The sequence below is a fragment of the Echinococcus granulosus genome, assembly GCF_000524195.1.
Source record: "Echinococcus granulosus chromosome Unknown EG_S00140, whole genome shotgun sequence".
Taxonomy (NCBI): domain Eukaryota; kingdom Metazoa; phylum Platyhelminthes; class Cestoda; order Cyclophyllidea; family Taeniidae; genus Echinococcus; species Echinococcus granulosus.
In genome coordinates this window covers 93443-106959 of record NW_020170520.1, presented here as the reverse complement: position 1 = coordinate 106959, position 13517 = coordinate 93443, and the positions used below count along the sequence as shown (strand labels likewise).

Below are 13517 nucleotides of genomic sequence, written 5' to 3'. Positions count from 1 at the left end.
AACCGCGTTGCAATTAGTGTGAGGGCCAAGCAACACACAATGCTCTAAGACAGGAATGGATAGGGAACCATTTGAACAATATATGTTTGCGGACCCAACAGCCTTCGTGAAATATGTCGCACCACCTAGTGGACATGAGATATCATGCTTATCTGTTGTTCCGAGCTCTTTCGTGCATCAATTTTAAAGTGTTTTCATAATTGCTGTTTCTTATTACGGGTTCAGAGGTGATCCGGGATTCTTCACGATAATACAGTACATCTATCACTTCGTTCATCTAAATATGAAATTTGCCTACGTCAGGTAGTGCTATCTACATTGGATGCAGTAAGAAGTTAACGGCTTTACATTTTTTGAACTAAGCAGGGAATTAAATGTGGCGGCCGTAGTTCCACTTGGCAGCAGAGCCCTGCCGCCAATAAATATTAGTCACAAAATCTTCCCTACCTTAACTAATACACAGTGCTCATTGTACTTAATTTAATTTACCTTTTTTTATACAGTATATATAGACAAAATTATTTTAAAGGCATGGCAATTATGTGAGGCGACGTCAAAAATATAGTTTAATAATTGGAACTACTGAACAATTTCACTGCATTTACAAATAAGGGACTTCGACCATGGTGCACAGTACTTAAAAAATACAGCAATTAGGCCAGTTATTGTTACTAACTTTACATTAAAGCATGTAGGTGTTTCATGCAATGGCAAGGTATGAGGAGCAGTGCCTAATTTCGCTGCACCCACTGGTTAGCCAAATGCCGCTTTATTTGAGGTGGTGTTTTCTTTGCACAGTTCTACGCTAGGAGTATAATGACTAAAATAAAATATGTGGGTCGCCCTTCCTTGGACTTTTATGGAAAATACCTGAGCGAAATTGCCAATAACCTATGCGACAGGGGAATCGGTCGTGTTGTTATCAAAGAGTCTGAAACAAGAATGCACAAAGAACCATGTTTTTACGTGATTAAGAAAATTGAGCCATTGATGTCAGATCCGGTGAGTTATTTTCCCCCAGTTAACTGTCAAATAGACCTTACTTGTACAATATCACTGACTTATTTCTAGTCAGGTGTGAGGTGTCGCGCTTTTGCTGAACGTGTATTTCGTGGGCACAACTTCGGTGTTGTTCCCGTTCCGAATTCCCACGAACCTGATTGGCGTCTCCTAAGCATTGAGGAGGGCGAAAAGTTGCAGGAGAGTACCATCCATGGGTCAAATCGTGCTCCATATGTACCAGTCAAATGCGTGGCTCCTATGCCGCCGGTTCTTGCAATAAAACTGCGCAATCTAGGGAAAATTCCGAAGGATATTGTTGCAGCTGCGCGTCAGGCTGTTCCTTCAACTGCAACTGCTGCTGCGCGTGAAGGAGACGGATATCTTTTGTTGACGAAAATCTTCGACAATCCCACTCTTTTTCAAGTAATTTTTCTTGTTGCAGGACTTATATTTCCACCATCTTGTCTTGTATGGTAGCTTGAACATTGTCCCAGTTATCGGATTTGCAACTTACTGACGTATTGCTTTTGACTAATAATTTTTCATCTGTCAAAACTATCCAGCCAACATAAAATGTATAGTTAGCTTTTAATGTTAAAGGAATAGCTGTGCATCTTCGTCTTCATGCAGGAATTTTTAAAACCGAACTGGCTTTGACTTTTGTTTTTAAGTAGTTATTGCTAGCTTAATTCTGCCTGGAGTTGAGAGATCATTTGTTAACGATCCACAGGAGCATCTGTCCTTCGTGCAAATCAACAAATAACATGAGCGAATGTCGTTTATTTTACGAATTATCTATGGCCGTTAGGACTTTATAGTTCCAGAATAATTTAGTGGTTGGTTCCCCTAAAAATTTGCCTTTATCTTAAGGAGAGGCTGTTGGATAAACAGCGGTGAAATTAAATAAGTTTTAAAGTAGCCTTTACTTTTAGGTCCCCATGGAACCGACAGAAGACGAGAAGCGTCGAGTCTTCCCCAGCTACCACACTCAGGTGGAGTTACCGGGGGGGCTGGTACGGAAGACAGTGGACGATGTTGCGTCCAAAGCGCGCAACGTCTACTACATTCGCCGCAGCGACACACCTGGTCTGCGGTGGCGGGTCGAGTTGGCGGACACGACCGTTGAGGACGATCTACTGCAATTGTCGCCGTCTTCTGTACCCCCACAGCCTCCTACTTCCTCTGACAGTTCTGGTAACGAAGCCGAACACTCAAAAAGTTGTAATTAACGCATTGTTTGGGAGTAGTTTTAGCTGCCAAGTTGACTGCGTTTATGTCTGTAGTCGTTGTTTTATGCTCATAACGGTTGAACTCCAGTTCTAGAAGAGCTGTGCTAAAAAGTACGTTCATTCCATGAGCCATAATTTAAACACACTGTTCTTGCGGGTAAAGTACTTGAAGTTGAAGTGACTTAAACTGGGTGTCGGTTTTTACTTATCATACAATACTCGGGGTCTCTTTGACGCTGTGTGATTGTGGTGGTTGTATGGCTGTTTTCCTTCACCCGCTAAAACCGCGATAGAGGAACCACTACAGAGTTATTTCATAATTAACAAGGGCTTATTAACTAGGGCTCAACGGGGGCATTCCTGGCAAATTGCACGGATTAAACCACCTGATGAACAACACGGTCACGTGTTTCTCCCGGCTGGAGCGCCATCATAAGTTGGAAACTTGTGTGCCGCTGAAGATTAACGGCAGACAAGACATGTGCCTTATCCGTGCGTTTTCGCAGCTGCTGGAGATTATTCAAGTTACTGACAGGGCCAATGAAGCCGCCAGGGCATCAGTATCATCTGTGTACAGACTTGTGCGGGGCAATCAGCCGAACTCCCATCTAACAAAAGCATTTACACAAATTGAAGGCTTTATGGCCTTCAGGAGTGTTCGGGTCCGGGTGTGAGTACACGCTGGAAACACTCCCATCGCAGAAATGAGCAAACTTACTTGGTGAAAATATGCTGCGACCACTAAAGCCAATTGGAGGGCACTTGGCCCAAATAATTCTGCGCCTAACCACAAAACGACTGGATCGACAGATGTCAACCGACAGAGGCGTCCCTCCCCGACTCGCAAGGTTCCCAATTAATTGACACCAATGAAGAAATCTCGAAGCACATTTTTTTCCATCCACTAGCTCAGTTCTCTGAAGGGGAGTATAGGGGAAAGGGGAGGAGGGCTTGTTCACGCACGTAAGGTGTGAGGCTTTTACACAAGTCGAGGCAGGAAATAGTATTTCTGTGCGCGTACTTGTTTGGCAAACAGCCAGGGCAAATCAAATCAGTTTACACACAATTACCACTGTGGAGGGCGCCTGAGTGCGGTGAAAGAAATTGAGTGAGAAAGGAAAAAGCAGAGAAACATAACACGGGGAAATGGGGCAAAAGCATTCTGAATGGCGGCAGCAGCAGTGGTAGTCACGAAATAGAGAATTAAAATCACAGATCATCGATTAGACGTCATCAGATAACTATGGGGGCCTATGAAGAGGAGGCAGCGGCAGCGGAGGAGGAGAGTGTGGACATGGAGGTCCGGACCAAGTGGATGAGGCCCTGGGTGACCGCCTTGAAGTCCTCTGTGGCGGCCGCAGGGCAGTTAGAGGGAGAGAGGTGCTTGAAGCGTGTCACATAGGAGTTTGTGCCAAAGACGTGGCACACCTCCACTACCACGCGCACTCGATGGCGCACCTTCGACGCGAATCCCGCCATCGGCGAGGCCGCAGTGGAGGTGACGGCATTGGCATTAGCGGAGGGGACAGGTGGCAGTGGCGAGAAGACGAACTGCAGACGATATTTGCCGGGTCGGGCAAAGTGAATGCGAGCGGTGTTGAGAGCGCTGATGAGCTGACTCATCAACCGGTCAGGGTTGGAGCCGAAGATGGTGGCGGACGTAGAAGAGGAGGAGGCCTTCCGCCAGGTGCCCGAGAAGACGGAGATATTGCGAGGCTTCTTATCGAAGCAGGCCGGCAGCAGCGGCTCCAGGCTGTTGCTAATGCTTGCCACCAGCGCCTCTCCTACAACATAATTAGGCCCCACGGGTGATAAAACTGAAACGAAAAGTTGCCCGACTCATTTTCACCGGTCACACCGCCATATAAGGGAGGTGCATATCAAAGGGGGAGAGTTCACCTTCTGAATGACCCTTCTCAGGCAACATAGAACTCCAAGGATCATCAGTGGTGATGACAGCATGTTTCCGCTCGGAAGAGAAGGCGCGGTGGTGCGCAGGAATCGGCGAGTCGGTGGCCATCAAACTGTCACCCTGCTTGCCTGCCTCCCCTCGCTCCACTGCTGCCTGTATGGAGGCCCCACGTGTCGGTGTGGTTCTGGAGCTGAAGGCAGGGGAGAAACGTAAACTCTCGTGGAGTTCTGCATAGTAAACTGATTTGCAAGCTACTTAGGAATCAGTAGAAAGCTTTACAAGAAAAACTGCAGCGGGTTAGGCAGCGCAATTCCAATATTTTTTATTGACGATTTGTAAAAAATTTTTAAAGCTGTAAATCACAAATTGCAGGCTGTTTAATGCATCAATCTGGAAAGTAAAACCATGGGGTTTGCAGGCAGGAGTCTGATTTCGAGCAAACTAAGAAACGCCGAATTGTCTAGGGTGGATGAAATAGGGAAATTTGATCGTGATTTCCCACACCCAGAAAACGCTTAGGTAAAGCAAACGACTCAGCTCAAGATGACAATTAATTGCCGCAGAAAATGCCGCCCTGAATCCCAAGCATGCGGTTTCACAGTCTGGCACACTCATTCCTACGCTATGGAATGAGTTTAACCTCACAAAAACACCAATGAACCCGCAAAGTGCGGACCTTATTTTGTTGTCACAATAGGTTACAGGGCTGCGTGATAGCAAGAAAAATAACCAGACATTAAAGCAAAGTGCACGCATAAGGTAGAAGCGCGGCGCCAAGATAAGGCAGACCTTAAAGTAGACAGATTGTGAAAGTGCAAACTTAGGAAAAAAGAGCAATTGTTCCTACGTAGAAGGATAACAAAGATTGCTGCAAAAGCGACACTAAGTGCCGATGACTGTGGAGTCGTTGGAGGTGGAGGAGGATTAGCACATGTCATCGACAGCGGAAGTGGTGAAATAGCCGACATCGAGTGTCAGTGAAAAAAGACAATGGGGGAGTGATACACTAAGGTGTACACCGAGCTAGCGGGCAACTTACTGCGATCGGTTTCTCTTGCGTCGGAAACTGTGAGAAATGAATAACAGCAAGAATAACAGTTTCGGGAGTCGCGTAATGCACACGTACGACGAATGGAACACAAGAATTGCGATGAAGGATCGGCTTACCTCTTGCTCAGCCGCGAGGAGACACTGCGGAGGAACGATGAAGAGTGGTGGTACTCAGTGGGTTTGGTGGTCACCCGCACCGGCGACTCTATCACTTCCGCCTGCCGCTGTTGCTGGGAGGAGTGCGTCAGAGGTGAAGAGGAGGTGACGGGGGGCCTGAATCGCTGCGAGTGCTCCACTGCAGTGTTGGTGGCGTGGCGGACGATGCGAGCTGCCGGGGCGGTACTGCGGTCTGGTGCGCCCCGCATGAAGGTGGGTACTGTGTTGGGCTCGACTTTGGCAACTGCGTGTGAAGGATGATCGGCGGAAAGCACCTCATCCGCTGCCTCAAAGTGGATTGCCGGACGCGACTTGTTGCGTTGATGCTTCCGTGACATGCTCCTACAAGAGCATACAGGAAAGGCTTAGCTGATAAGAGAACTACTGCAAAAACACAAAGGAAGTTTTGCTAAGAAAGCACCACTCCAACGGGAACTGATAAAGACGCTCTTAAGCAAATTTAAACAAGCATGATTAAATAACGATTACATCATAACCAACTAAATGCGAATATACTACTAAAAAACTTTTCCTTGGAGAAAAAAAGAACAATTTGCGTAATTGTAAGACGGTGATAAAAATTGGAAAATTACCTTCTAACCCGCTTCCAGAAGCTGAATGGCGGTAAATTTCCAAGGGGCAGCAGAGATTTGAAAAAAAAAACAAAAAGAATTAGAATAAATAAAAAATTAAGTGAATGTGCGCGCCAGATGTTCATGCGACACCCCTGAAACGATTCGACCACCTCGTGCAGAAATTAGAGTGGATCACACGAATGGCACAAAACGACAAATGATGGTGGTAGTGGTGGTGGTGAAGGTAACAGTAGTGAGGAGATGTCAATTGACGCCCATGACAAAAGGTGGGCGGAGAAAGTGGGCGCACAGACAGTCAATAAGAACTCGGTTAGTATCTTAGGCGAATATGGAAGCAGAACGCACACACACACACACACACACCGCAAAACCCACCCACAAAAGAACGCCCCTCCGCCTCCACGATTTTCGTCCAGGCTGGTGACTTCATAGGCGCTCTCAGCCGTGGACAAGCTAGACACGAGGTGGGGTTAATTAACTGTAATCACACCAGTATAGCTAAGCGAGTCACACCCTCGTCAGCCATAAGGGGGAAACTGACACGAACGGAGTGTTTAAACGTGCAGGTGTGTGTACATAGCGAGTGAGACACTTACGAGTCCTGGCGTTTGAGGGTGCTGCATTCGCTATCGTCGGCGCAGCCACGGGGGGAAGTAGGACTAGGCATAGTGGTGGCCTGTTTCAGGGTCTTTCCCAGCCGGAGATCACTCGAACCACTAGCAGCACAGCGTCCACTAGCCGAGGAGTGAACCCCCAAACCGTCGACATCCAGCTCTCGGTCCGATGCGTCCCGCTCTCCCCCTGATTTAGCACCCACTTGGCTGTAAAAAAGGACGTAGTATGCACTCAGTGGAGGGGATGAGAGAAAGCGAATGCAAACTAGTGGCAACGTAACTCGATAAACGCATTTTAAGAGCAAAAAGCACAGTAGACGTTAACATAGCTACCGTAGTGAAGGATAGGTAAGCAACCAGGAACAAGAGCTCCAACATACCATAAAAAAGAAATGGTTGGACTAGTGAACTACGCTTACCTTCGTTTCTTGCCAATCGTGGGCCACAGCAATGAATCCTTGGCAGAGGGATGGGAGGTAGCAAAATAATCAGGGATAAAGCTGTGAACTAATCCGAGCTGCTAAAAATAATTCCTACCTAGGGGGATCAGCGGGGTAAAGCAACTTTAAAAGAGCTCCGCAAAACATTTAAAAAACGAGGAACAAAGAGAAGCAGATTAACAGAAAGATAACTGGACTTCAAAGCGTTTAGCAGGATTGCTAAAGTACCTGAAGAGCTTCGAACACTAGGGATCTGAAGTGCGGGATTCAAGCAATAACAAGGTGACCGATTACACGCATTACCAGTGAAGCAAGGAAAAAAACTGACGCATATTGATACCAAAAATTAAGAATAATGACAATGCAAAAGTGCTTGATAGTTTATGTTACCATCGCCATTTTACACTTTAACATCTAATAAAAGATCGAAAAGCACAGAAGCAAATAAATGGTTGCTAACCATAAACAGGAATTATGGATTAAAAGTTGAATTTTAGCATGCTATCCGAATCCAATTATAAGTGATAAGCGTACTCGACGATGTTGTCCATATTGGGGACGCGAATAAGAGCCTTTGCGACATCAGAGTCACCCTCAGCACCACCAGGGCCTCCGACAGCAACTGTGTTGCGGCGTTTATCCGTGGACGTGAAGGTTCGCGTTCTCCGAACACCACTACCACTGCCAATGCCGCCAGACGGCTTCGACGGAGGTCGATTAGTGGGAGAGTCCCTTGGGGCCTCGGATGACTTGGGAGTATCAAAGTGAGTAGTTGGAATAGCCACCTTTGGCTTATCAGGTCTTACGCCACTGGTGACAGTCGTCGATTCAACGGAAACAGTCTCCCTGAGAGAGAAAATTGAATCTAATTGAGATTGTGAAAAGCTTTCCAGAATAACAGCAAGAGAGCTAAAGAACTCACCCGCGTTTTTGTGCCCAAGCGGATTTCTGCTTTCCGCTGGCAGACGAGGTAGAATCGGAGGTAGACTCTGCAGCGGGAACGGTGGAGTTAGTAGATCCGTTTGCACGCGTAGAAGAGGAACTCTTTCTGATGGAGGCTGAAGAGGCCAGCAATTGAGGTGTGTCTAAAATCCGAGAAAGTTGTTTTGCAACGGAAATCAGCGATACCGGAAAATTTACCCAAACCAACATTAACGTCCAATACCAAATGTAAGCATCTAAACAATTAATAAAACAGAAAAGAGGAAAAATACGCTAAGTACTAAATCCATTCTCAAACATTAAATTCCTTCCCAAATGATAGCAAACTATCGATCTACCGCAAATATCGAAAGCGACCCATCCAGTCTCCCAACTTTGGAGGGGAGGAGACACTTCGACGAAACACGCAACTTCATCTGGCTGAATGGAGGAATGAATTGTTGGCAAAAGACTATTCGATTGAATGACAGTCCGATAAACGGTGCTAACGATTACGAACCCATCAAAGACGGAAATTGAATGTGAGACGTTAATTTCTATTAAGCAGAGAGCATTACTCCAGCCCTCAGAGGCATACCTGAATCTTCGAGGGTGGTCAAGGCAGAACCGCCATCAGCAACAGCAGCAGGTGTGGTGCCAACGGCGGCAGATCCTTTGGGTGTAGACACGGACTTGGCGGGATCGGAGGTGGACACAGATGCGGAGCCGTCATCGGTAGTGGTGAAGGCGGCGGGGCGGTTGGAAATGCTGACGGAAGAGGGTAATTGGGGACAGAGGGATGAGTTAGAGGAGGTGGAGCGATCCGTCCCTAAGAGGAAGTAGGTAGCTGTCACGTTGTTGAATTTATTATTCTCCAGAGAGTCCTTAACCTCCTCCAGCGTGAAGCCCATCTCGACCATCTTGGCTACAAAAACAACAACAACAACAACAGAGATGTTGTCAGAAATGCATACAAAATCATCAGCAATCACGGTACAACTCCAATCTTCCGTCACAAAGTGTACCAATACAGTAGACGCTCAAAAGCGCAAGAAGTACCTACTTAAATTGTTGAATCCAACAGGGTTCGGGAAATCGACTGCACCATGCTTGCAACCAACTAAACCTAGACATATCAAAATCCGGTTTTCGCAAACAACAATATCACATGCTGTTTGGAAAATAAATTAAACAATATGGTGGGAGAATCCTTTAAGAAAAAGAACTACAGCATAAGATATGTTTACCTAGCAGAAACTTTGAGTTGAATAAGGGGAGGGGGCAATGACAGGGGTCAACGAAAAGAGGGAGGCAATGGCACCTCAAAAAGATCACAAGATTTGAAAAAGAGTATAAAAGCAGATGCGAAGAGACATAGAAAGCCAAAAAATTGCAGCCACTACCCGTACTGATCAAATAGTGCAAAAGCACCCTTCGTATTTTGGCATGCAGCCAAGGTGTTACTAGTGGAGACTAATTGCGTTAGCACAAACCGAAAGATAGGCAAAAAACAGTAAGGAGAGAAGAGAAACAAGTTGGGTCGAATTTAAGAATTGGGGATGTATGATGATGAGTAAAAAATTCGCTTTTCTCCGAGTACTCAAGTGACCTTACCAAGTCTAATAGGATCTTTGAAGTCAGGCGGTGGTTCTTGGTAGGGTCGGAGAATATTGTCTTCCATGTTGATATTCGTCCATTTGTCCTCCATGACAGACTATAATGTAATTGAAGTTTGTGAGGGAAAATGAGGCGTCCCAGTATTGGAACAACAGAAAAGGTAAAAATGAAAATAACTTACTAAGAGTGAATACCTTTTCTCTGGGTTAAGGACAAGCATGCGCTTCAGCAGCATCTCGCAATCGGTGGACATGAAAAAGGGGATGCGATATTTGCCACGGAGAACACGTTCACGAAGATCCTATCAAGAGGAGAGCAGCATAACATTTTCAGTAATGCTGTAGGTAGACATGACAGTAGAAAACATAGGAAGCTAAAACTAACCCGCAAGTTCTGTGCATCAAAGGGAAGGTACCCGGCAACAATGGTGTAGAGAATGACGCCCAGTGACCAAACATCCACCTCAGGACCGATATACTTCTTGCCAAGGAACAACTCGGGCGCTGCGTACGGTGGCGACCCACAGAATGTGTCCAATTTCTTATCCGCGCGGAATGTATTGGAGAAACCGAAGTCGGCCAATTTGATGTTGTAATCGGCATCCAGGAGTAGATTCTCTGCCTTCAGCACAATGCAACACACTTGGGTTACCTCTACATAATATTCAACAAATTTCCAGAATGTGGGATGAAGTGAAGAAGGGGAGACCAACCTTGAGATCACGGTGGACGATATTTTTTTGGTGGCAGTACTGTACCGCAGAGACAATCTGACGGAACTTGATGCGAGCATCCTTCTCACGCATCCGACCATTGGACACGAGGTATTCAAAGAGCTCACCTACAATGCATGCGAGAAAGATTCGCGCCCGAAAAGAATTGCACCAGACATGCTAGAGGGGGCACTTGGCGATGTAGCCATTTTGAAGTAATGTTTGGCGATGCGACAGGCGAAAATAAGCGATCTGCACTGCCCCCATTGCCAAAAATGTCAACAGTTCATTGAAACAGTGATCACTCAAAGGTAGAGGACCCAGAATGCACTGAATAAGATCAAATAGTTTCATCCAAATGAAGTGAAAATCCAGAATATTTAGGTCAAAAACGCGTGCGAATGCTCAAGGATTATTCTCCCAAATATTTGGAAGTGAGCCTTAAATGTGTTAAGGTTGCAAAAAAACAGAATGAAGCGCACAAATACGAAGTAAAGACACCACGACCATGCAACAGCACATCGCTGACTGGTATCTTATGCATGATTCACACAGTGTGGAAACATTCTGATGCCTCACCCAGGGTGGGAAGAATGTGCCAAAAGTTCAGAAGTGCATTCTGAGTCAAACTAAACTTCTCTGCGATGACTGCAGTTAGAGGGGCATCTCAGCAGCACAACCGATGACAGGTGTGGGAAAACATTGCACCCAACTAACGCATGGGAATTGCTGCAATAAGCGGAATAAAGCAAACTCAGTTCCCATAGCCATAATGAAAAATAATGTAGAGGTGACGACCACATAAAAGGAGTTAACAAGATCCGTCCTTTCAATAAATGACATCAGCTTCACCTTCGAGAAGTGAACTGTCCAAATTTCAGGAGATTAGGACAGAGGAATACCTTTCCGGATGGCAGTAGGCATAAAAATCCAATTCGCATAAAAAGTTGAAGAGCAGCGACCGCTGGATCATAAATTTCGGCCTCAAAACCTTCCCGAAATAAACAGGACACCGATAAAATCAGTGGTGTGTGTGAATATTTGGCAGCATAAGTTAACAAGCCACAGTAAACAAGGCAGCAGAGGGAGAGAGAGAGGAGCCAAGAGCAGATAGGCAACTTGCCACTAGTCAGGCGCGCACACGGTGATGCACTGGCTTTGAGTGGCAGTGGGCCTTAGGTGGCCTGGTTAATGCCACTGAGGGGGGAGAGGGCGGCAAAGGAAAAGAAACACGGTCTTTGGGGCGAATAAATTAGCCGCTATTGGTCGGATGTGACAGAGAGAGAAGTGATTAATAGCGAAAGAAACTAAGCCATGAAGAAGCCACATATTATTCAAACATAAAGGCTGACGAGTGACACGAAAACACATCTGAAGGGAGCAAGGGATAACGAGAACACCACAAGTGTCTGATGAAACCAGAACGCGGCTGTCAATAACTAAGTTGAAAGAGCACCCTAGTGTTGATGTGCACGGGCTCATACTCAACGGGGACCAACTGTGAAAAGGTTTACTGACGATGAAGAAAATCATTTCCCATGCAAGGTACTAAGGGAAGCGTCATGTGGAAAACATATGTAATAACCGAAAGGGATGAGAAATAAGAGCTTCACTTGAGCAAAAAACGCACCAGTAGATGCGCACGCATGAATGAGTTGGAGCTATTGCACAACTTCGCAAGTACGTATTTAAACAGTTCACACGGTCACCCCCGTGACAGAAGAAGCTCTCCCAAATGGCGGAGCAGCCACTGAAGAGACCTACGACAAAACTCAAAAGATCACACTGACTACATTATGTACTTATCAAACAGCAGTGGGTGTAGGACCGAACCCTAATTCTTGATCGAAGACAAAAAGGGTCATTTTTGGATAAATTACATGAATTTGAGGATCAATTTAGTGAGAGACTTTTAACGATCCAAGTCGAAATGCAACTCCTGGTAGGTGTGCCATCCCAACAAAAACAAAACACATTAACAACATATTGAGTGCCATGGCAACAGATATTACTGCCTTACTGTGAAAATAAACACTGCACGCATGGAGCACCCTACACAGTAGGGGGAAACTTAATGAGAGGGAAATACAGTAGAGCTGTTTTGAGGTTATATTTAGGCACGGATTTACAAACACGTAATAAAAAAGTCCTGTTGACATGATTTATGGGACACAATGGGAGCGCTTACCATTTGCGGCGAATTCCATTACCAGATAGACGTGACGATCAGATTCAATCACCTCATAGAGCTTCACTAAAAGATAAAAACAATGGCAAGAAAGGAGCAGAAGAAGGGTTAAGCGTGAAGCACTCAGAAAACAGACATGGCTACACGCTATGGGGCGAATTTTGATTGACAGGAGCAAAGCGACGCAACTTAGTGGGGTTGAAAAACCAAGAAGGAATTGAGCACAAGGACTATCAAATATGAGCGTGAGGTAGTGCAGATTATCCCTAGTCAGGCCAGAAGTCGGATGAGAATTTTGAAATAAACTGGGTCCCAACAAGGCGCAAGCATCACCATTACTTCAGAGAAACCACAAAGGAAACTAGAAACTGTGACAGGTTCTTAGTTATGAGAAATGTTTTGCGCACGCAGCAGGAGAGAAAACCACTCGCGCCACGCAGACGACAAGCAAGACCCACAAGCCTTAATCCATCGCCTCTGCCAGCCCGATGGACAAAATGGAAAAAGTAAATGGTGAGAAGGAATTCACGCATTTAACCAACACCAATCTTGCCACTCATATATCTTATTTCAATGCGATCATGCCACCACCTAGTAAAAAAAGGGAGCTAAAGACCGCAATGGATGTACTTGTTGCAGCCACCCCAATCGCCAGTGTGGGGGAGCATTGCAGTACACATACACAAAAATTGAAATACTGAGGTGGAAGATGAGGAGGTATGACAGAGGTGCAAGCCACAACTGCTGGTGTATAGGCACGAAAGCAAAGCACAACGAACGAGGCGGGCGCGTGCACACACCCACACAAAGGGTGATGATGATGGCGCAAGCGCACACACTATTGATGGTCAACACGTGTGACAGAATTCACACACACGCGCACAAAAGTAGTCATGCAAATTTGTGCACACTCCTGGGTGAGTAGCAGCGGTGGCAGCAGCATCAGCTTGCAGAGGAGTGCAAAAACTCCCCCCTCCTAAAGAACAAGCTCTCCGCAGGTCAGAATGGACCTTGGATGGTTCTTTCTGGTGAAAACCAAGTTAACATTATTTTGATAATTAGCTCTGACCCCCCCCCCCC

General features: G+C 45.9%; 2 protein-coding genes across 2 annotated transcripts in view; one reads left to right on the top strand and one right to left on the bottom strand. All coding sequences in view use genetic code 11, as the record gives it.

The window, feature by feature from the left end:
- Nucleotides 1–942: 942 nt before the first annotated feature.
- On the top strand, nucleotides 943–2231 carry EGR_09274 (hypothetical protein; the record flags this gene model as incomplete). Its single annotated transcript, XM_024498523.1, has 3 exons — nucleotides 943–1002; nucleotides 1072–1425; nucleotides 1935–2231. 3 exons carry the CDS (start codon nucleotides 943–945, stop codon nucleotides 2229–2231), a joined length of 711 nt encoding a protein of 236 aa, XP_024347067.1.
- Nucleotides 2232–3482: 1251 nt separating this feature from the next.
- EGR_09273 (Serine/threonine-protein kinase MARK2) overlaps nucleotides 3483–13517 on the bottom strand; it is a gene marked incomplete at both ends in the record, with an annotated part of 17054 nt that continues 7019 nt past the window's right edge. Inside the window, 12 exons of the mRNA XM_024498522.1 lie at nucleotides 3483–4015; nucleotides 4131–4333; nucleotides 5311–5691; nucleotides 6542–6766; nucleotides 7534–7864; nucleotides 7922–8047; nucleotides 8519–8845; nucleotides 9535–9634; nucleotides 9719–9838; nucleotides 9922–10158; nucleotides 10250–10377; nucleotides 12438–12503. Of these exons, the coding sequence (XP_024347066.1) occupies nucleotides 3483–4015; nucleotides 4131–4333; nucleotides 5311–5691; nucleotides 6542–6766; nucleotides 7534–7864; nucleotides 7922–8047; nucleotides 8519–8845; nucleotides 9535–9634; nucleotides 9719–9838; nucleotides 9922–10158; nucleotides 10250–10377; nucleotides 12438–12503 (2777 nt within the window). The remainder of the gene's footprint in view (nucleotides 4016–4130; nucleotides 4334–5310; nucleotides 5692–6541; nucleotides 6767–7533; nucleotides 7865–7921; nucleotides 8048–8518; nucleotides 8846–9534; nucleotides 9635–9718; nucleotides 9839–9921; nucleotides 10159–10249; nucleotides 10378–12437; nucleotides 12504–13517) is intronic.